The 25,775-nt window shown below is 39.9% G+C and overlaps 1 protein-coding gene across 5 annotated transcripts in view; it reads left to right on the forward strand.

Annotated features, from left to right (window-relative positions):
* pde10a (phosphodiesterase 10A) overlaps positions 1-25,775 on the forward strand; it is a 64,530-nt gene that overhangs the window by 15,022 nt on the left and 23,733 nt on the right. For 2 of the 5 annotated variants that reach the window (XM_035953498.2, XM_023281597.3), the window contains exon 3: positions 17,840-17,971. In XM_035953498.2, coding sequence (XP_035809391.1) covers positions 17,840-17,971 — 132 coding nt within the window. Of the gene's footprint in view, positions 1-6,095; positions 6,520-17,839; positions 17,972-25,775 lie in introns of those variants that run through there. The other 3 variants (XM_035953500.2, XM_023281598.3, XM_055018611.1) reach the window with 3 other exon arrangements.

Here is a 25,775-nt window from a genome sequence, read left to right on the forward strand (position 1 = left end):
TTAAATAAATTTCCAGCTGTATCACTATCATTTCCTGAAATAACCTACAGTGCTTTCTACCCAAAAAAGCCAAGATCAAGACACATTTTAGACACCCATATGCCTTTTTCCTGTGTCTGTAGGACCCTTCTTTGAAACAACACAGCTAAGACCACAGCAACACACACTATCTTTGGTTGCAGGCAGGCAAACAATAACTCCACCTATGATCATCTCAGAAAAGGTGAGAGGAGGAGAATGAGCAGAGAACAATGAGATTAATGGATCTGATGTCCTAATGATTTCTTAGAAGAACAAAAACAGAATGAGCTTGAGAACACTGTGCGATAAACAAAGATGTCATCTTTTCTCTCGGGACTGTGAAGATGTCTGAGCGAGCAACAAACCTTTCCTCTGGGTGCGTCTAATATACCGCAATCTGACAGCAGTTATTCAAAATGGCAATGATTAAGACGACAGAGGGCAGGTAATGGTGTGCTGTGATTTGTATTTCCATTAACCTAAATTATGCACCTGTCTCATATTTGTCCTAATGGATCACAGTGCAATGACGTCCATTGACGTCACATTTGAGATGAGCCGCATTGCAGTCGCACGCAAATTTGTGCATGCCAGGCTTTTGTGTATATGTGGACCGTTTTTTCATTAATATCTTTTATTATTATTATTGCATTTTCTGACAAATAAGAGTAAACAGAGGCATTAATATGCTCTTTGGTTGTTGAACTAGTTGCGAGCCAAGCTGTGAAGATGTGCATAACTCCCTCAGCCCCCCAGGGACCCTGTATTTTCATGGGCCTGCCTCTGACGTCAATGCTCCGGCTGTCCTGTGGATTGTCAGAACAGACTATTCAGTTGGGGGGAGGGGACTGGAAGTCTCTGTGGTGTGTGTCTGCCGCATGTGATGTGTGTGTGTGTGTGTGTGCGTCTCCATAGATGTGCTCCTGCGTGTGTACATGTGTGCATGTTTGCATGTGTTTGCATGTGATCTGTAAATGTTTCACTTACATCTGCGGTGTGCGTGTGTGTGTGTGTGTGTGTGTGTGTGTGTGTGTGTGTGTGTGTGTGTGTGTGTGTGCGCAGTGTGCAAAAAGCTTGTACAGTGCCTTGAATCAGAAATGTGCTTAAGTGGATGAGGTCTGTAATGTGGGGGGCAGGAGGGTGAGGCCGTGTGTGAACAAGAACACACATGTCTGAAGATGTGCAGCCCTCATGTTGGGAGGCAGGACGCAGTCATCAGGAGGATGTTTGCTAAAAACAGCAGAGAGGGGAGAACAGTTAAGCATGGCTGCCGACCACTCACTCTCCAGTCAGCTGTTGATCCCCCCGGCGGACAATAGCAAAGCCGCTCTTTTACCAAAAGCCATAGGAACCTTCTGCATGTGACACACACTTCCCATGTTAACACAGATGAGATTTCAGCTTCTTTCATCATCACCTTTTTGATTTCCATATTTTTTTCTGTAACACACGTGCTATCCATTCACAGATGGATATGGGATTTGGTGGCAGGATGATGCTGACAGAGAATAAAGTGTACACTCCCCATCCAAATTGATGTAGATCAAGCCAGAGAGAGCCCTGACGGACATTTTGGAGGTGTTCCTGGGTCTTTTGTGCTTAGTTAATTTATTCCATTTGTTTCTAAATAAATTACAAGGTACTGTGATTCCAATTTAGCAACAAAATCCAGCTTGTTACCTGCCTACCTATGATCTTCCTGTAAATTATCTGAAGATTCACAGACGTCCACATCATGGTCACCCTAACAGCTTCAATAAAAAGAAACCAGACATTTATTTTTGGTTCTTAAAGACATTTCACCTCCCATCCAAGAGGTTTATTTAGTTCTGAACTGAAGAAATATGACCTGAAGCCTTTTGGATGAAAGGTAAAATGTCTTCAAGCACCAAAAAGAAAAGTGTGGTTGCTTTTTATTGAAACTCTTAGGATTATCTTCTCGTAAACTTCTCTTTGTTATATGATCCTCAGTGCAAAATTAGCTAAGACCATTTGCAGAACAGAACAAAGCACATTTACTCAAGTGCTAAACCACAAATTTGAGGTTCTTTAGTTTTGGATGTCAAATTAAACATTTTTCTATACTTAGCTACATTTTGAAGGGAAATACACTCCAATATTGGACAGTTGTAGATATGAAGGTTTACCATTCAAAACATATGCACTTGTAACATATAATGCACTACTATACATTTTGGGGGTCATGCTGATTCTCTTTGTCTTAAAATTAATACTTTTGGAATTGGACAAAACTGGTTGGGGGGAAAAAAATCAAGATGTCATTTTGTACTTTTGTAGAGAAAATATTCAGTAAATTACAGTTTAAACAGAATAATTTTTAGTTATAGCAACAAAATAGTCAAAGTGAATACTTTCTCAATCAGAACATGAATGCATCCATAATAATAATACTCTGCCTGGGTAATAGTGCAGGTTTTTACAGTGTGATATTGCTACTTTTAGTTAATTATAAAGGATCTCAGTTCTTCCAACACTGCCCAGGACATTATCTTGTCAGGAGAAATGTAAGAAAATGTGTTATAACTGGAAAAGGTATACAGCTGAATGTCCTATTGAAATGACAATATTACTACAATTTAGAAACTCATGGAACAAAGTCCTAAAATGTCAGGGTCAAAGTAAGGACTGGGTAATCTTTACATGTCCACTACAGACATCAGGAGGCTCAAGCAGCAACCAACAATGTGTCCGTAACAAAATGCAGATCACCTGAGCACAGGAAACATCTGACAGCTCAAGATTTGCCGGGATCTTTCTGTTGCTCTTGTGTCTTTTTTCAAGTGTGAATCCAAAGTAAGAACCTGCATCTCTTATAAACATACATTAAAACAGAAGCCATTTTTGAACGGTGTGCAAAAAATACAGCTTTCTGTGTGGATAAAACCTAAAACCTTTTTTTTCTGGTATTGTGTCTTTAGGTAATTTTTCTGAGACTGTCTTTCATTCCAAGTGGATTGATCTAAGCACAGTTGAAATATCAGTGTGTTTTGACAGGTCAGGCTGGTCAGTTACTTCCTGTTATGCCATAATTCATAAAGCGTAAAAAAACGGTTGCTTTGCCACTTTGGAGAGCAGCGGATCAGGCGAGTTCACTGGCAGGTCACAGACAGAGCTGTGGCATCCCTTGTGATCTACTGCATTCCCTATAAGTTCTTCAGCCGTAACCGTCTCACGTAAGCTCATAAACTTCCAGTCATGAACTTTGCAGGGAACGTTTTCAAGCATTTGTTTTCTATCTAAATTTCCGTGCATAAGCTGCTTGAAGTGCAGGGAGGACGCACAGAGGTGAGCCCTAAAGCAGTCAAAGGAGCTTCATCAGCTCAGAGATTTGTTTCATTAAATTTTGTTGTTTGCTTGTTTTACTTGTTACATTTCAAACATTTTTGCCAAACTCCTTTTTCCCTTATTTTTCTTAATATGTTTCCTTATATTAGAAGAAAATAAGATTGGAAATAAGTGTTCTATGTGGGCTTCCCAGATGTATTGTTAAATAGGAGGTTGGTGATGTGCTACATGTTGTTAAATTTCACAGAGATGGCTGAATTTCTTTGATTCTCCCTTCAGCACTAACTGCCAAATTCCTGGGCATTAGAAAATAGTGTCGGATTAGTGTTTCAAATGAACAGATACGAGCTTTGTTGTAAAAAATAATCAAAAGGCAGCATCATCAATGAAAAATCAGCAGTGTTAGGGTGTAGTGTAGAGTGTTGTTTCTACGTTTAAGGGCTTTTCCGATCAGGCTAAAATGGAAGAAAAAGCAACAGAGAGAATCCATTATGTTATATATACATGAGACCTCTGAATGGAGCAGCTGCTCCAAAGTGTAGGAATGCCAGTGATTGATGGCGCACTTGCTGACGTAACCTGCCACAGCTCCCACACTATCTCTCTCTGGCGCTCTCGATATGATCAGTATGTAATGCTGCAGCCATGAGGGAGTCTGGCACACTTTATGCTGTATCATGTTGCAGAGTCAAAGCTGTTTAGGCGCTCTGAGCGCTGATAGCACGAGCACACGTCTGCAAAGGTTGTAGAGATAGGGGGCTCACTTCATTTGGGACTTGATGTAGTATCCCCACCTCAGCAATTCACATGAACAGAAAGACAAATCAGTTGATATCCGCTGATATTCTGTGCATTTAATCCAAACAGAGCTCCTTAGGAAGGCTGTGTGGAGTTTGTTGATTTACAGCATAAAATTAGTTCTATGTCAGGATTGTTTTGCTCTACCAGTGTCCTATAGATGAATAATATGTCTCTGGATACGTTGGAAATATAAACATTAGTGGTGCTGCATTCTTTGGCTAGCTTTAAGGCATAAACTGTAGAGTTAACAGGAATTAACGGTGGCCTTAAAGACGTCAGAGAAAACTCAGGCTGATTCCGGAAATCCTTTGACTCACACTTGACTTTAACTTTTTTATGTTTTTGTTTAAAGAAGGAAAAGATTTGGCATTGCACTGTGATCTCCTGGGATTTAACATTTAATTTGTGGCATTTTCAAATTTTAACTCTGCACCGTAGAAGCACATTGTTCGTACCAAGCTTCTATTGTTTTTTTTTCCCTCTAGATTGCCTTCTTGAGAAACCAAAATGTTCATCTGTTTGATAGAATTTGAGGTTAATTCCATTATTTTCATTACTCTCACTATGGGATTGGTCATTATTCTTATAGGATTATGTCTCCACTCCAGGACTGTAGTGAGTGTGTCTAAATATTTCAGTGGCACTGCAGATGTGCAGTCTTTGCAGAGATTTGCAGAGTTAGGCCTTTGCTAAAGGAATGTACCACATTGATTTATTTTACTGTGCCAATTCAAGGCAATATTTACAATTATAATTTATGTAAATGTGCAACTGAGTTAGGCTGGTGAAATAAATCAGTTGAATACCTTCCTTTAGTAAACGCACGTCTCTGCAGATATTTAAAGCTAGGAGCCAAATTATCAACACAAAGAAAGACAAACCTTATTTTCCTCGCACAAAAGAACTTTATGTACAATCTCAAGCTAGATAAGGCACAAAATAGACCTTGGTATTATCAATGTTTAGACTGTCCTTTTGTTTTTTGTGTTTTCAGTACATTAAATAGACTTTCCGTGACTGCACTATGGTGAAATGTTATATACGTATTTTTCTTACACAGACTGGCTGCGCTATGGTGGCTGTCCTTTGTCTGGCCTTAGTGAAAGACTGATCTGAATGAAAGTGCATTCTGGGAACAAGCCATTCATAAGATCTGGTTACTTCACTCCGCAGAATGATCCTTGATTTTAAATCTCCCTGCTGATGAAGTCAGAGGTCAGAGTCTTCAAGACCTGGAGAGCAGGAGGGAGTTTAGTGCCTTGCCAAAGGGCACGTCGATGCGTAAAGACCCGACGTCTTTAAACATGATACGCTGCATCTTTTCAGACAGTGCATGAAAAAACTAAACGCTCCAGTGCCTTGTCCTGCCATGCTGTAAATTTGAAGGTTGTTACTTTCTCCTCCTTGACCACAGTCGTGGATCAGGAAACAGCAGCCAAATTCAGGAACAGGAACAGCAGCTCAACACAGCAGCGTCGATGGAGAGCGTCCCAGACGCGTCAAGTGCGCAAAAATATCTGAAATAAGGACGATTGGCCCTTCAAATTACTTGTTTGTAGAAAAATAAAGGTTTACTGGATGGATAATCTTCGAAAATATTGAGAATCAATAATTTCTTTATGAAGAAAGCACACATTCTGCTTTTTCATTGTGATTAGTGCCATAATGAATGTTTGCAGTAATATCTCATAGCCGCATAAAAACAGTTTATTAATCACCAATGGACGTTTGTTTATTAGACATTCATAAAAAAATGTTGATTAATGTGTTTTCATGACTGATAAAAACAGAATCAGGCTTTTCTCGTTTGAGCTTTTCTCATTGGGTATTTCCTGCAGCAAACACCATCTGGGCTTTTCTTTTGAAAATTACAAAGGCTCGCTCTGCGTAAATTGACGGTGGCGCGCTCCCGTGTGTGTGTGCGTGCGTGCGTGCGTCCGTGTGTGTGTGTGTGTGTGTTTACTCCCATTTCTCTGTGTCTATGCGTCGACATCTCCGCTCCCCTCAGTCTGCTGCTGCTGCACATCCACAGCGGAGCCACCACGCCGAGGAGGCGGACCGACCGTAGCTACACCTCGGCCAGCGGTGCTGGATCATAGCACTGGTGGAGGAGGGGGGCGGCGGCACACTGTGCTCTCCTTGCCCTTCCTAAACCGTGCACAGCCTCAAAGCATTGAGGACACCACCATCACCTCAGCGCGTCCTGGAATAGTTTTGATTTTTTTTCTTTTTCTTTTATTTTTTTTGTGCCCAGACGCACCAAGTTGCAGCTGCAGAGGCGCACTTTTCTCCGTGGCTCCTCTCTCCTTTTGCGCTCACAATCCGACATGGAAGATGGTCCGTCTTCAACAAGCTGTTTCAGAAGGTTAACGGACTGTTTCCTGGGTGCAAGTAGGTATTTTTGACAAGCGCATGCAAAGCGTAGAGGACGATCTTGGCAGAATTTTACGCATAAAGTAGAAAGCGCTTCATGAAGCAGATTCGCCAAACACGGGCTGATTTGGGGAGGCTTTATTTGCACTGGTCCTGCGGGCGTACGTTGTTTGCCCATTTGTCTCCCCAACTTTATGAATGACAGATTGATAGCTGAACTGGATGGGTGGGGACTCCGTTGGAGGGCCAGGCAGGGCTGCGTTTTCTGGGGTAAAGAAACGTGTGTCTCGGCAGATTTACAATAAGATCCAGAGCGTGGTTATTCCCAGCTCGGATCCGAGTTGCTCTGTGACAGAGGGGACAGTCAGCAGTTCTGCAGTGAGACATGGCATGAAAAGGCGACGCGAAGTGTGCAGCAGGAGCCGGAGTGAGGACAGAGTAAATAGCGAAGCCTACTGTTTACTCCTCCAGATAATACTGAAAAATCAGAAAAATACCCTTGTAGAAACATGAGTTCAGGGATAACCATCTGATTGATATTGGAAGGCTAGATTAATATATTTAATTTGTATTTTTTTCACTCATAATATTCACAGGTTTCTTATTAATAAGCTTTGTGAAACATTTAGTGGTTTCAGGTCAGTTATTCTGGTTATTTGGTTCCTTTTCATCACAGTATGAAAAACATCAGAGAAAAACATCAGAGGCAGGTATACTTATAATTAATTTTTATTGAAAAAAATTGCTTAATTTTTAAGAAATGGGTGCCAGCATGACAGAAAATATGCAGAAAGCTAAATAATTTTCTGTCACTACAGTAAATATCTGCTATATTCACCTATAATCTATGCATAGTTCCTGAGCTTGTCCATGAAGTTGAAATTTACAATAATTGTCACAAAATGTTTTTCTTTACATATTGTGTGTTCTTGTCTAAAAAAAATAATATTTAGAACTTTATTTACATAGCATCTTATAATGCATCTGTGCCTTGACAGATATCCTACCTTAGCAATACTGCTGTGGAAACTTTAGGAATTATTTATGCAATTTATTTATTGTGATTGCAATTTTAACAGCCACTGTGGCACATAAATAATGTCAGCGGCTACAGTTGTCTCAGTGGCACCTCGAGTGACCTTTAGTGGAAACCCTGTAATAACAAGTTAGCAGTTCAAGGCCTGGGATGCCGAATGGTTTCCAAAGTACACACATAGCAGTAAACTGCAGTCATGGAATGTATTATTGAGGTACAGTATGTAGGTATCCTGCCCTCACGCTGACCAAAAAAGGACAAGAATGTCAGATTTCACAAAGCTTCCGCCCTCTTTGAATTTACAAAACAACAGTGGATGTGGGTTGGCTGCGGGTGTCGGAGTTGAGTACCTTAAAGTTGTATCTACTGTAGGATGAGCTGGAATAATTATTAGAAAATGATAAACAAGTCATTCAGAAAATGAAGTGAGAAAAAGTTCATTACTGACTATCAGAGTCGCCGTCTGTCGTAGCTGTTCGTGTGTTTGAGTATCATAGCTCACAATTATCCTGCTGCTCGTTTTTTCAAATGTTGTACAGCTGTCATTTAATCTGGGTTAAATGTGGGATTAACATGGCAAACTGTTTGCCTTCTCACTGCACGTTTCTCTTTTGATCGGTTTGGAATCAGGCAGGAATTTGATTGCATTTCATCCAAGGCGTTTAGATGGTGACAGAAACACACGAACACTTGCAGTTTGCGAGCTAGAATATGAGTCACCATGTGCGCCGTATGTTTTTATTGCACTGTTTACACAGACTGCTTTCTACAAATATTAGACATGTGATAGATGGAGCCAACATAGGCCAGTGGATGTGGCAAAAAGTGCCATTTTGGTATGTTTAATATCCTCTGGTACTGGACTGTCCAGTAAACTCAGTCCACTCTGGAGAAAGAGATTCCAGGTTGTCAAGACTTGCTCGCACTACTCTGATCAGTGAGTTAGTCCTGGGATATTACAGCTGTTTGTTGCCTTTCAGGAAATTCTATATGCAAATGTCTGGTTGCGCACATCATTTGGGGACAGCTTTGGTTAGTGAGGGAGGTCAGCTCGGGTCAGCCCTAATGTGATCTCTCAGGCATTTTCAAACTCAATTGGTTGTTGACGGATTGCTTAACTCAGTGAAGAGGGCTGCATTGTCAGGCAGGACGCGCTCGTGTTGGACATTTCCTGCCCCACCGCATGCCTTCTCTCTCATGCCCAGGACCTATCCCAGCACAGGCACTTACTATATAAATACACGGACTGCTTGATATGATTGGAGTATGAAAAGTTAAGTGTGATTGAAATTTGAATGACTAAATAATTCCAGATTGGACTAAGCACATGCCAAAGAGTTTCCCTCTTTGTGATTTGTCTCCAGTGTTGATTTAAACTCTCAGGCAATTCAAGCCAAAGAAAATGAGCTCGTTATGCAGTTCAAACACCCTTTCTTCATGTTCCGATCTGAGCGGTGCTGGATCGGTGCCAGGGCACAGTGCATTATCTGAGCGGCGAAACAGATGACATTCCCCTCCAGGCGTCCATTGACCCCTTGTCAGCTTGTCATGGGTTTGTATCTGAGAGGATGGGAAAAGGCCACATGCATGTAGATTTCTTTACAACTTGTCCTTGTGTCAAAGCTCATAAAAGAACACGGCACTGGAGAAGACACAAGGATCTGTGGTTCTCATTATCAGGTCCCCACTGGCCCCTCTGCAGAGCGGCTGCAGAGTTCAGCATCGGACCAGATGTGGAGGGGGGAACATGACCTCTGATTACTGATGTGGCTCAGGGGGAGACACGGGGCTGCATCAAACCACCGGTTCGGGCAGGATGCTGACTCCAAAGCGGCAACTCCAGCTGTACTGTTAAGTCTCATTGTCAATGGCGCTGTAGGATGTGTGATCGACCACTTCTGGCTGTTTCCTTTCACCTCAAAGAAAGTTTTCAGTTTCTAACTTGCGTTGAAGGTGAAGGTTGACCAGCTGTTTGCCTGTAGCTGCAGTTACTGAGCTTGCCTGTGACCACACTATTCGGCTGTGGATCAAGGGACATGCCTTATCTACATCTCAGTTTGCCATTTATAGCCCTTCCCCTTTACGTCTAATGACCTGGACCATGGAAGTGGAAATAATGCAAATTACATTTCCATGGAAATCTCTTCTCTCTGTCTCTCTCTCTCTCTCAAACACAAAGTGTGAGGTGTGAGCTCGCATGTTTGTGTAGTGGAGTTGGTTTTCACTGTGTGGGGGGTGTGTCCCTGGACGTGATGCAGTTGAAGTCCACAGTGAAATAGCGTTTTCTTTTTTGACACCTCTTCACTGACTATTGATTTGGCCTTACCTGTCACCTCACCCTTGGTTGCTGTGGAATGTGTGGGGTGGGGGGTGGATGTACGTGTGTGTTCACCTGCATATGTACACACACATGTCCAGGTGCGGCGGCAATGAATAAATGAGGTGAGCAGTGGGAGAGGAGTCGAAGCGTTTTCATTTTCAGTGTTCGCCGCTCGCTGAATGTCAGCGTTGGACGCTGTGCTCCAGCCCTCTCATAGATAAGATAAGAACCACATGCTCTTCCCACCTCCTGGCAAAGGGAGTCCCAGGCGGACCTGCTGACGCACGCACCCAGCAGCCCCGTCCCTCCCCTCTTTCCTGCCTCAGCCTCATGTCAGGAAAGTGAAAAGTAGTACCTTGGCAGCTTGCCCTTGACTCTCTGCCAGAAGGAGTGCGCTTCAAGAGAAGTGGTCTTTTCCCTTTTTCTCTCATGTGCATTTTTCATCTATGCGTTGCAGAGGAGGAACATCTTGCTCGCTAAACGTCGGCACCGCCGGGGTCGGCCTCTGCTGTTGACATTGCCGCTCATCATCGTCTGACAGGAGTGCTGAAGACACACGTTCGTTTCGGTTCAGCCGCTGTCACACAGATAGCTAACTGCTTCATCATGGGAAACAGAGATGAGTGATGGTGATAGGGTGGAGCTGCTTGTTGTTCTTAGCAGCTGTGCAAATGATCCTTTATCTGCTTTTGTCAGTTTATTGTTAAATACTTTTCTTGGTCAGTCCCTCCGGGAATTCTACCAATCCTCAAATCATTTTGTAGAGCTTGTAATTTTGTCTAACTCTTGCAGCAGAACAGTACACATAAAAATTTTTAAAATCTTGCATATTTATCCATTTACAAGTTCCTGTTTTAGCGTAAAATACTGATTTAACCTAAATAACAACATGGGTCACATAAAGTCAACCTTAACTACAGTCACCACATTTCTTCCATTAACTTCTCTCAACTGAGAAACCTTATTAAATTGCCTTTTCGTCCTGTTGTTTAACACCCAGCAATCTTTAACAGCAAACCAACTCTACCCTCAGCCTAACTGTTCTATTTATGGAAGCTTTCTGGGAAGGCAGTTTGCCTGAATTAACCTGACAGAATAACTTCAGGGCAAAAAGTAGCTTAAACTACATTAATAATTTAATATTGTTCTGCATTTAAGCTCAACACAATGTATTAATTGTATTCTGGATGATTGTCTTGGGTTTATTTTGCCAATTACACTTTCAAATAAAGAATTTTAATACCACTATAGTTTTTGAAGAAATGAAACATAATTAAAAAAAACAAAAAAAAACAACATACACATATTCCATATTGCAGCGTACATTTTCAGAGCTGTTGCAGATGCAGCATTGAGTTCAGTCGACACAGCTTATGGCCGTCTATTACTCTTAACTGTTTAAAGAAGGACTAATATCAGGCTGACCACACCCGGCCTCTCTGATGTGTTTGCTCAGAAGCTCAGTGCTCTGTTGCACCTTTAACTCTGCCCATCCCAGATGTCAGTGTCCTAATGTACACCAGTACATCACTGGCACAAAGTGATAAGTTCAACCCCTGTAGTCGAAAATCTTCATAAAGTTGGAAAAAATCTGAAAAATATCATATTCATTTATACAAAATATACAAAATTCTAATGCATTTTTACTGCCATCTTATAGAGTAAATGATTAGGCAGTGAATTAAAAAATATATTGTAATTTGAGTCAAAAATTGGTGATAAAATTCTGTAGTTCCATCCATTCATTCAGCCTCTGTTTACACTCCAGAGATCCTTGAGGGCCGACCATCTGTTTAAATGACATTGAGTCAAATTGCTAAAGCAACGAGAAAAGAAAGAATAAAAAGACTTGCAACTTGCTAGTTGGTTAAATAAAGACAGAAAACTTACAAATGTTCAATAGATAATGAAAGTAGAGCGTGGGAGGTTTAACCACTGTGAGATCCTCATGGGACTGCTTAAGGTAATATGTGTTCTTCTCTCGTCATGCACACTTTTAGTGAGAAATTCAGATTTTAAAACCAATTTGCTTTAGTTAAAAATAGCTAAAGAGGAGGCTGATCACCAGTTGCAGACGTCCACTGATCCTCATCTTATAAAAGACTGAAGTGATGATATGAAGCATGATGCTGCTTCAAAACTACGGCAGTAAGAAGTCCCGTGGGTGAATTTTAATACAACGTAAATGAAAGAAAAGACTGAGTTGTAGAGATAGAAAGAGAAATGAAGCTTTGCTTAACAGAGGTGTCTTTTCTTAGGAAATAAAGGCACTTCCTTTTCACAGATGTAGCATCAGAAAGAATCTGGGCCTTAGGCTCATTGATAACTGTTGACCTATAACAAGTCTTATTGTGACTTCTGTTGCATACATTACAAGTCAAATGTTTGGACACACCTTCTCATTCAGTGCTTTCTATTTGTATTGTTTTCTACATTGTAGATTAGTACTGAAGATTAACACTTTTTTGCTTACAAAATAATTCCATATGTATTCTTTTATAGCTTTGATATCTTCAGTATTAATCTACAGAAAAGAAATTAAATTGTAGAAAATAATTAAATAAAATCCATTTAATGAGAAGTTGTGTCCAAGCTTTTGACTGGTAGTGTACATGATAACCCACTCTGTCAGTTTTCATTACTATTAATATTTGTTTCCACACTTTAAAGTTGCTATACTAATACCGAGCATGAAAAAAATATTTACTGATAGTGGATTTTATTACAAGATGGAATGAATTGTAGTTTACTGCATCTCAGCAAGCTATTAACTTTTCCATATAAAATCAGACCGTGCCAAATTAATTTCCTTAATAAAAATGCTCATAAACTTGAAATTTAACTTCCAAGAATTTACTGTTTTGAAGCTGTTAAAGGCTGTTTTGATGCCCAAAATTCCTTATTAATATGACAAACTGAGAATATATAAATTACCCGGCCCATGCTGTTTGTACACGTATATCCTGTCAAATAGGAGCGTTTCATAGTAAAAGTTGGAGTGCAAAGACCCAGACAGACTGTGACTGGTTTGGCCTTCCCTTCTCAGTCCCAGGGTGTGGTGTCAAGATAAGTGTTATGCAACAATACCTCACTGCATGAACTCAGACTGCAGTTTTTACACAGGAAGCCCAAGTCTGAGTCAGCCATGAAAATCTCTGCCAACTGGGCTTCAGCCACTCACAAACATGCTGCACAACAAACTGCTTCCCGCCTATATATTTGTCTGAATGGGCAACTTCAGTTCGCTGATTTAAGCATAGATGGGCAAAGTAGTTTTACTCTGGTGCTTTTTTGAGGTACTCAGGCCCGCTGTCAGAGGAAAATGTTGTACTTTTTACTCTGCTGCATTTATCTGACACCAAATCGAGATTTTAAAAATATATGGATAAAATACAACACACTGTTAAAGCGGCAGTATTTTTAGGTGTCACACAAAAATTCCATAATTCCTTTTAGCATGTTTAATTTAGAGGAAAAGCAGGTCTTCGCCCCCATTTTTCTCCCTACTTTCCTGTCTGCCTCTTGACTAAACCGATCTAATAAAGCCAACAAAAGGCCAAAAAAAAATAACTTTAAAAAATATATATCAGTGGTGAGAGTGGGATGTGGTGGGTTGAACAGAAATCTTTTACTCAAGACAGCAGAGTTTGAAACCCGTGTCTAATTTAAATTTTATTAATCTGGACAGATAGGCTTGGGACTGACAGGAGGATCGTATTCACAAATTCTAGCAATCATTTTTTTTTGCCTCTTCAGGACTTCTGTCGACTACAGCTTTAAAGCAATGGTTCACAACCATTTCGGCTCTTACTAACCTGGCAGCAGTGTCTAGTGTGGCTAATCATATCAATTTAGTTGTCTAAAGACATTTTTAAAATTTGTCTTGTGGTTGCATTTAAATAACAAGCGGAAAAATCCAAATTATAAATTCTAATCTGTAAAACAACACATTGCTTGTTCTTTCTGTCTGCACTGATTGTCTCACAGATTAATCTTGGAACTTTTGACTGGGAACCACTGAACTAACTGTATATAAAGTAAATAAACTAGATCGATCTCCACAAGCAACATTAAAATCTAACCTGTATACATCACACATGAAAATGTAGTCTTAAGTACTTCTACTTGCAACATGTAAAGTATATTTTGTTGATAATACATACGTTTATTAATGTAAGATTTGAATAAAATAGTGTTTATTTAACCTGAATACTTGCTTTAAGGTAATGTTAAGTTTATGTAAGTAATCTATTCTAATGTTTCTTCTACCATTGTTGACCGAATGACCGAAAATCTTTGACAGAAGGTTCATGGGCAGACTGTAGACGCTGAAAAATGTCAAATGTGACAATATCTAATAACAGCCTTTAAGATGGATCTTGTTTGTGTATTTTTGGTTATTTATCTTCCACATGTCAGACATGTTTTTCTCTCATTATGTTCAACAGCATGAAATCAGAAACATTTTGTGCTTATCATGATGACGCTCTTGTCTTGAGCAGTGTTGGCCCCAGTGGGAAGGAAAATTTCACTGAGGTTTGACTAAATAAAATAAAAAAAAAACAGGATCAAACCAGTGCTTCTACCACAGCGGCCTCTCTCCCTTCTGATTGAGTGAACACATGTGGTTCCCAGTGGGGAGAACCATCCTGGACCACAGCATGTGGGACAGATCTGGCTGCACCTTTGATTGGCCGCCGTAGTCGCAGGCCCGGGACACTGACGCATATCCCACAGCTCTGAGTGTCACTGCGGTCACATTAGTTTGAGCTGTGGCTCGAAAGACTTCAGAGGGAATCAGAGGGAAAGCCTGTAAGGTCGGCAGAAAGTAGCAGGAATGTTCAGGAAAAAAGTGCCATCAATCACCATCAAGCTGCCATATAGCGGCTGTCGGGTCAAACCAGTCATTCCTTTGGCTGCTTTTTCCAGAGCCCTTTAAGAGAGATTGACGATATTAACATTTTTGACTTTTTCCAATAAACCAGTGATTTGTTCTTTCAGATCCACATGAATGCATTTAATGTATCGAGCTGCCACCAGTGGAGTTTACCTGAACTAACAGCGATGCTTAGAGCAGATGCAGACACTGCTTTATTGTATGTGTAGCTACTTATTTAAACAAAAAAAAATAGTTTTGAAGGACCTGCATAACTGAAAACATCTCTTCCATTTATTCTGGAGACAGTTGAGCCACACTGAGCTCATTCATCATAATATTGTATTGCACTGTCAAATGTTAGGGATAGTCTTTTGTATTTAATTTTAGAAAACACTATAGAAAGACCAAAATCGGCAGTGAAATTATCCAACCTATAGGTATTGTTTATGTATCTGAACCCTGATATACTGTAACTTATTCCCAAACAGCAACGTCAGGAGCTAAAAAATTATGTCAAGTGCAGTTCCTCAAATTACCACTTGAGGCTGGCTCCAAAAGTGTATCAATCCCCACTGACCCCTATGTTAAAATGTTAAACTTTACAGCAGAAATAAACATGTTTACAGCGTGATACAAAAATGGTTGTGGTCTCTATAGCAAATTTTTCCAGTGAGTTTTTATTTGAATGACAAAGTTTCGTTGATCAGAAACTGATGTGAGATATGTGTCAAACGAACAGATCCAAAACAAAATACATTTTTCCTTAAAACGAATTCACTGTAGTTTTCTGTAAACATAATTTTGTGGAGAAGAGTTGATGCTCTAGTGAAGAGTCACTAGAGCATCAATTGTGTATTAATCTGCTGCTGAAAATAGACCTCAACAAAAGCAGTATTCACTTCTGTTTAAATAATGTTTGAGAGAAGCTACGGTGCCCAGTTATTGCAGAACATTATTCAGGATTTTTTTTTTCATGAAACTTGTGCTCCGAACACGTTTTTTTGAAATTTATGCCTTCAGTCAGAACAAACAGGCCCAGAATTTACAGCCACAAACAAGTTAGGCGACAAAAAGCACTGAGACAGAAAATAACAGTTCATTTTAATCTTTTCATGTGATTTGTTTACAGTAACAAAAATAAAGAAGACAGAATATAGCCAGCATTGTTCTTTAAGCAAATATTGGCCTGATGTAGAGTATCTGAAAGATGTACTGTATTTGCACGCTTTACTCTTTATGACGTTTCACTTTGCTTCTGAAAAGTCCATCAGCCAGAGAAGAAGATTCATGGCCGAGTTGGAGGTCAAAGAATGCTATTTTTATTAGCCATTATACGATCATCGCAACATTCTCATCACTGCGGCTTGTTCTTTCCCCATGGAAATAGGACATTTGATTATTTTTGTTCATACATATGATTGTTAAATAATTTTCAGAGGGCTTTGACACAAAACTTGTATTCATAAATTTATATAGCAGCCTTGTTTTCTTTTTTTTGTTGTGTCACTAATCACAGGGCGCTCTTTGTGTTTCAAATAGGACAAAGTCGTAAGCGTCTTTTGCACAGCTCCCATTTTAGTCCTCCCTGTGTGTCTTTCTGTCCCCTGCAGCTCCCTCCACCCCCCACCCCCTTAACTTTTTCTGATTTATTAAGCTGTCTGCCGATGTGCGTCAGAGCCGGCCAGGAGTCTCGTGAGGCGCTCCGCTCCTGAAGAGCTGTGTCTCGTGTCTGGACAGCGTCAGACCGCAGCGTCCTCCACCCCGCTAACTTACCCCCACCTCTGTTTGCCTTATTTGCTTGCAACCACAAGCCTGCTCGACCTATACGCACATTCTGAGCAGATGATCCATCGTAGCTGAAGATCAAATGATCTGTTCTGGGGGAATAGATCAACGGTTGCAGGTGGAAGCTCAGAGTGTTTAGCAGAATCAGGAGTGCTGTGATTTAATAATGAAATTAAGAGTAATTCTTCAACTGCGAGTTTTAAACACTGTTTTATGGATATTTATCATGTTACCTGCAGCTGAAGATGAATTTGGTGCTTTTATCTCCTGCATCTGGTTTTATTTAGTCTCTGTCACAACCCTGTGTTGTCCCCGAGTGTCACCACCCTGATATGCATACAGGATATCTGACAGACAACCCGCTTCATGATTTTTTTTCATGCTGTTCGTGTGTGTGCGAGCGGTGGAAGAACATATGCGTTCCAGCTGCATCTCCTCTCGTGATCCTACTGGATGTGTAGACACACAGAAGCTGCCGATAGCCACGCATTTCGTGACAAAGCGGTTTAAAAACGATCAGAGCTGTACTTCTACTATAATCTGATGACATGTATAATGACTGTGTATCTCACCATAAAATGTAAATTCAGCACAACCGCACTGTACGATTTGGTTCTCTTTTCCAGGAATTATTACTTTTTATGGTATTTCAGCCCAGCGTTGAGTTCACTTGTGAGGACGTCTCATGACTGAACGCGGACAGTTACAATTCTTTGTTTTAGACACTCACTCCGTTTGCGTGAGTGACCTAAACATGATGGTTTCCTAGTGCATCATGAATGCCTCGCAGACGCCAGCGGGTGTATTAAAAACAACTTTCCCTCAACCATGGTCTGGCAAATGGCTTTTTTCCCTGACAACAAAGACAGTAAACAGCAGCACTTAGCGAGCTCTCAAGAACCTAATTGCCTATTAAGCACAATCGAGTCCTCCTCTATCCTGCTGCCTCTGTTGGGGGCTCCTATCCCTGGAGATACAGCTTTACAGTAAACATAAGTGAGCTAGCCCGGCTATCTGAGAGCTTTAGCTTGAATCTACACGCTGCTGCTGCCGCTCTCACCTCGCAGTAAAGGGAAAGAAATGACCTTCGGCTGTTTGGGGCCTATGCATTTGTTTGGGTGACCTTTGGGATCACTGTACGCCCAAGTGAGACATAATTCCCATCCTTTTACGCCTTCTCTCCTCCCCACTCTTCTAGCATTTCCATACACTGGTGCGACATCTTTCTGTAGTATTTTTTTATTTTTATTTTAACGATTTGCTTAGTCACATTGTGTAACTCAAGAACCAATACATGTTCTGTTTCTGTGCTCTTCAGGCTTGACGGATGAGAAAGTGAAGGCCTACCTCTCGCTGCACCCGCAGATGCTGGACGACTTTGTGTTGGAGAGTGTGAGTGCGGAGACGTTGGACAGATGGCTGAAGAGGAAGACCAGCAGCAGGCCTGCAGGTAATACACACACGCAGACACACAAATGCACACACACTGATGCGGCTCTCTGGACCACTGTGACATAATGATTGGTTCAGCAGATTTCAGTATTTTGACAGAGTTGTAATTTCTGAAAAAGAATGTGCGTTGGTTAAATGGTTTTACTTGTGTAATTCCATATGAGTTCACTATAATTCAACCACAAATACAGGCTGCCCCGCTTATCTGCAACCACGTCAGTCATTTGCTTTTTATTGCCCTGAAAGACTGAAACCAGTTTTCTTAAAGACCAGTCGGATAACCAGAGCCGAGGCGGAGTGTGCCTCTGCGGGTTCTGTTTATTATCCCGGCCGTTTGCAGTACAAATCACTCATCTTCACATATGTCTGCTTTAATCGTCGGTGTGTGTGTGATAGACAGAAGAAAGGGAGAGCGAACGGGCTTGTCGGGTCTTCACGGGTCATTAGATGTGTTTGAACGGCCCGGGCTGAGTTTGTGCCGTGCACTCCACACACAGCGGACCGTTTCTCAGACCAACCGCATCCATCAAGGGCCCACAGGGCTGGCACTCTGCCCAGCCGAGCTGCTGACGTCAGAGGCGACCTCCAGAGACATGCAGCCGGCTGAAGGGGGCCCATGGGAGGGGCGTGGAGGATGGTGGGGGTTGTGCTGGCTCAGGGTGTGGGTGTGTTGAAGGAGGAAACTGGCAGAGGATGGATTTGTCACATTTTGGAGCTGCTTTTTGTGTGAGGTATGCAGACCGTAGTGTTGCTGCCATGTAGAGACGGTAATTTCTCAAGTCTGAGCCTGTGTTTGAAACAGTTTCCTGTATACTGTGTATATAAGTGTGCGTGCGTGTGTGTGTTTAGGTTGACAGGTATCAAATAGACGGCGTCATGTTAATATTTCTTCCTGGCGCCAAGTAGGAATACCTGATTTAACCCACGTAGTTCAGATCAGAGCAGGTGAATCCTGTGCAAAGCACTACGCTGATTGATAAAACTTAATCCCAGAGATTTTTCTGTCTTTTTATCTCTGAATTAACAACTCCAGTTTTCCCATACTTTCAGAGGACTCGATATTTTTAAAGAATCATACAAACTATTTTGTTTTCTGCAAAAATTTTTAAACATGTTCTAGCTTTTAATATTTCTAATTGGAGTCTAGCTCCTTTTTATTCAGCCGCTAATTACCTTTTATTTTAGTTTTATTATTTGAAAAATCAATTTGGATGAATTCAAAACTTGCTGGAGTCAGGTAACCCATCACAGTGGACTAAGTTGTGCAGAAACTCCGAGCTGATTGATTTAAAACTCTTCCTTAACATGCGACTGGTAGAATAAAACAGAAAGCATGTTGATGGATTATATGTTTCAAGCAGGTTTCAGATTTCAAATTGGATTCTTACGTTGTCCGGAAGTGCGTGCTAGCCACTTACTCTTTTAAGTGCCATAACATACTTGGGAAGGGGGTTAACAATAATGCAAACTGCGGTATATTAGTCATCCACTTCTGGATGTACAGCTTCCGCTGCAATGGTTGTTGGATGTAGAAAGACAGTAGAGGAGCAGGAACAATATAACACCATACTATTGGACTGATACAAAACGGAGTTTGAGATAGAGAGAATATCTTTTATCCTGTAGTAAATGAACAATTGGGTCAATATATAATTGAGGGACATTTGAAGTCCATGGGATATATCTTGTATATATACAGGGTATCATTTTAAAAGCAATTATCTTGAAAACTACTAAGTCTAGCTCAATGAAATTGAACAGTTTAGGTGTTGAACATCATAAGTTTATTATGGGACCGATTTCAGAAGTGTTCAATATGTGCACCGCCTGTGACACAGCACACGTCACGCTGCACAGTCTTGGGTGAGTGTGTGCATATTCCAAGACGCAGTATGACTTCTCTTTGGGAGTGAACGGCATGGCTCAACCTGAAAACAGAACAAAAATAAAACATTAAATATAAAGTCTTGATCTGTTTCTATACATTCTGTGAAAATTTGAGGTTATTTCAACAAGAATTGCCAAAATTATTGGCCTGCGAAATGATGTCACATTTTTTGGGACACCCTGTTTCTATTAAAAGTAAAAAAAAAAAAAAGTTTTTTATGTTCATTGTGATCATGTTTTTACAAATTCCATAATTATTTATTATGGAAACAATCACTTGTTAATAAAAATGACTGGCTATCACTGAAATGTCAACTAAATAACCATCCAAATTTGATTACAACCACCTTCTAATTAGCTAAACAATAATAAAATGATCTTATTCAAAAATTGTTTTGATTTTGTTCTTTTTGTTAAGTTGAGATACTCATGACAGATATTTCTTTTTTGGCAATATATCAAATTTTGTATGGAAAATCGCAAATTGTATCTGTGTCTGAGAAATGACTTTCAACTAAGTTACCCATTACAAAAACACCTCTCAAGCAAATGTGTGAATTACAAATCACTATATAAAGTAGTGTGTGAGTCAAGTGTGGATTTATTGCATTTCAACAGGTTTACTACAATATCTTTATAAATAACTTTTAATTTCAATTTTACTCAATTGCATCTATAATATTTAGAAGAATCTTTGTCTAAAAATATCATGTGGTGTCTGGTTATAGGTGGCCATGTTGATTTTAGACATGAAAACAGCAAAAATGTCAACTATAATACCTATTAGCTATGTTACAAAAAGTCCCGCAATTGTATATTGACTCAATTAATGTCAGGCATATGTAGCAGCAGGTGTCTCAACTAATTACCCTCAAAAAAATCCCTGTCAGTGAATGGCTGGTGGAGTGCAGATTAGTAAATAACACACAAATCAGAGTAACATACAAAACGTTATATTTAATCACACTCATCAAACTAATGCTACATGCTTAATTAAAGAAATTTGCCAAAAAAATAAAGCATTTGTTCTGGCTTTTTTCTGTAGAAATGTAAAAGTCGTCTGTGCTCATCACTGCAACCCAGAAGAGAGTTTCTTGCTGAACTAGACTGAACTGCATGCAGGCTGTGTTTACGCAGAGCAGAGAAGAGATGGTTCTGGAAAAAAGTAAAAAAAGATAAAAATATTGATAGTGTGTAGAATCACTATTTTTTCACTTCATTTTTATTTTTCTTTTTTTAGTGAGTTATGGCAATGTAACTCTTATACTGAACAAAATATGTCTATGAGTCCTCTCTAATTCTAGCCATAGTTGTACTGTTTCCGTAGAGGTGCAGGACTTCATATTGCAGTGAAAAATTAGCCCACAGTGACTGAAAATATGACAGGAGCACACATATATAAGAAAACACCCAGAAGCTGCCTGGGGTTCAGAGGGTTATTTAATTTATTTTGAAAAAAATAGATAAGGGGGATAGAGCTCGGAACCACCAAGCCAGAGTACCCTGTTTTTTTTGGTAGCTCAAGCACACCAGCTCACCTTCAAACATTATAAATCTAATCTACACTACTCATGGGCAAATTGTAATTCTGGAGTAATTCAGGTATAAATATTGAAACTGATTCTGATGAAGAATAATGATACAGAAAGCTCCACCCTGCAAGTTGACCGGATTGGTTCTTTAACTTTGTTACATATGAAACCCCACAAAGTCTGAATCTGTGTTTTTGACACTGTCATCAGTACACTGAAGCTTCAAGGTGGTAATGTTCATGCATGGCATGTAATGTTCATGCATGGCATGAGTGCTTGTTTTGCTCATTTTACGCCTTCTAGCATAAAAAAAAAAAAAAAAAAAACACCATATGGACAGGCTAACGAGGTAAAAACCCAATTTTACCAGAAGGGGATCTTAACATATATGATGTTTTGTTAAAAAAAAAAAACTCCACAAATTTCACACATCAGAGTCCGTGTACAGGTCTTACGGTCTCCTACTATACATGTATATAGATTTTTAAAAAAATAGTCTCTGACTGGGTATTCATTAAGTTGTTAGAATTCTTTTTACACACTTTTGGAATTGATCAGCCTTTCAGCTCAGAGCTGAGCAAGAGGCAACCAGACTGGGAGTGAAAACGTCAGTAATCAGCTTGACAGCTACATAATCATGTCGCATGTCTCGCTGTCTGGGCTGATCTTTACATCACATCAGTAATATCACTAAGTCTGCTTCCTCTGTTCGACCAGACACGTTGGCACCACTCTGAAGCCTCTGTGTCGCTTGCTCTCAGTGACTCTATCCACTCAGTTCTCACACGTTGAACAGCTGCTGTTTTGAGGATGAAGGACCGAATCAGTTTATCTGACTTGTAGATGGTGTTTACGCATTTCTCCCATTGTATGAATGAAGCTGGACCGTTCCTGTCTATACTGGCCACGGTATTCTAAATATGTATCTCTGTGTTCATTTTTGCTGACACTTTCCAGAGATCACACTATGTTATATTTGTTACGAGTGCAGCAACAGCAGCAGGACCTGTCATGTGACCACCACAGAAGCAACCACTGCTTCCTAGAAGCAGTCCCTGCAGCCAGTCTCGTTCTCACTTATCATGTGATGGACAACATTGGATTACATAAATTAGTTTGTCTGTACATGTACAAGAGGGTGTGTTTGTGCAAAGGTTGTGTTCTAGCCTGTAGTTCCAAAAAAAGCTTTTACATGCTTTTCATCGGGCTAAATCTGTGGTGTAGGTGATGTTCGATGTATGTCTTGTCATAAATAACCACTTTCTGGTTCGATTGTATTGTTTTCATGTTATTTTTTATTACTTTACTTTTGCTTCTGTATTTATGTATTGAGAAGGCTTCAACTCTCAGGGTTGATCTGTCATAGCAGTGCGTTACAGCAGCCTGAACACAATGAGCTGAACACAGTTTCCCAGAGTCCTGCTGATGTCATTGGACCATCACACCTCTCTTGACCAATGTTCCACTGGCAATGTTTACTTCACACCACACTCTGTTAAGGGATAATTAATAAATCCCAAACCCGCTGCTATGTTCATCCAGAGGCCTGTTGTTACTGATCTGTGCTTTCTGCAGTACACACACACACACACACACACACACACACACACACACACACACACACACACACACACACACACACACACACACACACACACACACACACTATGAATATACTTTCTGCAGTTTCCAAGATAATGGAAAAATAGTTGCTGAGCAGATCATAAAGCACCTAAATACCAGTCCATACAATTTGCACCAAATGCAATTTGGTTTTAGAAAATATCTCTTCACTGACACAGCTCTTTGCTATTTTCTGGAAAATTTAAAATCAAGGTTGGATGCAGGAGGTATTATTGGGGGTGTTTTTATTGATCTTCAGAAAGCATTTGATACTGTGAACCACCAGATATTGTTGACCAAACTATTCCATTTTAATTTCTCAGTGAATGCCTTAAATTGGATTAATTCCTATATTTCTTCAAGGACACACTGTTAGGGTACAGAATGTGAAATCATTAAGCCATGACAACCATCTTAGAGTACCACAAGGGTCGGTGCTGTGGCCACTGCTCTTCAGTTTATTTATAAACGATCTACCAAGTTGTTGTCCACCAAATGTAGTCTGTCAAATGCATGCCGATGATGCAGTTTTGTATGTTCACACAAAGACAAAAATCAAGCTGCCCAAGAGCTGACAGCTGCTATGAGTAATGTCTGTAAATGGCTTGATGGCTCTCAATTACATCTTAACATCTCCAAGTCGGTGTGTATGTACTTTTACAAAAAGACAAATTGAGAAATCAATCCTAATATCTCTGTACAAGGCCAGACAATTAAGGTTGTACAAGAATTTAAATACTAAAGAATTATCGTAGACTCACAACTTCATTTCAAACAACAGGTGAGGAAGATTACTAATAGGAAGAAATTTTTCCTGTCCAATTTAGATTTATTCAGAATAATTTATCTCTGGAATCAGCTAAACTGTATTTTGATGTGATGACTTTGCCCCACATGTTGTACTGTATAACGAGCTGGGCAATGGCCTGTAAAACAACCATAAAACCTATCATAGCAGTTTACAAACAAGCCTTAAAGGTTCTAGATAAACAAGCAAAAATGTATCATTGTTGTTATATTTTTAAGAAATATGAGCGATTAAACCTGGATAACATTGTAAAATACTCAGATTCTGTTTTGGTTTGCAAAATTTTTCATGGCCAAGCCCCATCTCCACTACAAGAATTTGTTAAAAAAAAAAATTTCCAGCAGATCAACCAGAGCAGGCTCTAGAGATAGTTGCATAGTACCTTTCAGGAAAAATGCTCTTGGGCAGTCTATATTCTGTTTTCGTGCATCACAAACTTGGAATACTATACCAAGTGCAATTTGTGAGCAGCCACATCTCCCCTCATTTACTGAATATCTCAAAGCATGGCTATTGGAAAATCAGATCTGTGATCATAACACTGTGTACACTTGTTTGCCCATTGATGGGGCTTGTTCTTGAGGACTCTGTGTAATTTGTTTTTAATGTATAGACATGGGCTTTGTGCAATACAATCCTGTCTAATGATGTTAAAGGATCATGAGTGATTGTGATAATAGGATATGTGCAATAGTGTTAAAAGGGACATGAATAGGGTAATTATGTGTAATGTGGACAGGGATATGTGCAATTGTGAATAAGAGAAATGCGCAATAGTGAAAATGGGAAATGTGCAAAACAATTACATGTAATAATGTCAGAGGGACATATGTAGTGGAATGTTTTATTATAGTGACAGAGGGATGAGTGTAGTATAGCAATGTGCAATAATGATAGAGGGATATGTGCAATAGCAACAAAGAGATATTTGCAATATAATCATGTGTAAATGTTGATTAATTACTGCTTGGTAGCTTGCCTTGGTCCCCCAGCTTTTGTCTGTTATGTGCACTACGTGTTATCGCTTGTTGCTTGTTTTTCCTTTTTGTGTGTCTTTGTTCAGTTATGGTATTATTTGTTTTTTGTAATTTTTATTTTTAACATTTTTGAGTTGAACATATATGGGAGGATTACCTTTACAAAAATATGGTTTCCACACACTTACATATTATTTCCACACATTTACATATTGTTTCTTTACTGAAAGTCCGACCTTATGGGCTTTACATACTCGGTCCACTTTGTCCAGATAATGTAAAACTTGTCCCTTTGAGTCCTGAGGGTAAAAGAAAGCTTTTCCATGGTATAGATTTCTTGAATTATGCTGATCCAGTCTTCAATTGTTGGTGGGTCCGGTTTTAACCATTTCCTTGTTACAGCTTTCTTACTTGCTGCCAATAATATCCAGAGCAACCTTTGATCCTTCTTTCTCCAATCTATTACATTCACATTACCCAAATACACATTTTCAAAGTTACAGGGTAGTTTACTGCCAAATACGTAATTAATATGCTCACATACCTGTGTCCAGTAAAGTGTTATCACTGGACAATCCCAGAAAATGTGGAAGTGATTAGCCCCTGAGGATCCACAGGATCTCCAGCAGAGATCACCACAACCCTGATGTCTCTTTTGAATAGGTGTTGTAAAAAACCTGGTGAAATTCTTCCAACAAAACTCTCGCCAAGTGTTAGAACCCATAGTGGCCCATTGCAGCCTACATAAGTTCGCCCAACTTTCATTTGAAATTTCCATATTCCCTTCTATTTCCCATCTTTTCTTAATGTAGTCCGTATTGGCCTGTTTACCTTGTTGAATAGCTTTATATACCTTAGATATTATTTTCTTTTGAGGGAATGTTTTAATTAATGTTAGAAAAGTCTGTAAGAACCCCAAGTTACTTTCATCCCATGATGTTTTTATATTCTGATCAAAGTAATGTCTAACCTGTA

This window comes from Amphiprion ocellaris, chromosome 16 (assembly GCF_022539595.1).
Source record: "Amphiprion ocellaris isolate individual 3 ecotype Okinawa chromosome 16, ASM2253959v1, whole genome shotgun sequence".
Classification (NCBI taxonomy): Eukaryota; Metazoa; Chordata; class Actinopteri; family Pomacentridae; genus Amphiprion; species Amphiprion ocellaris.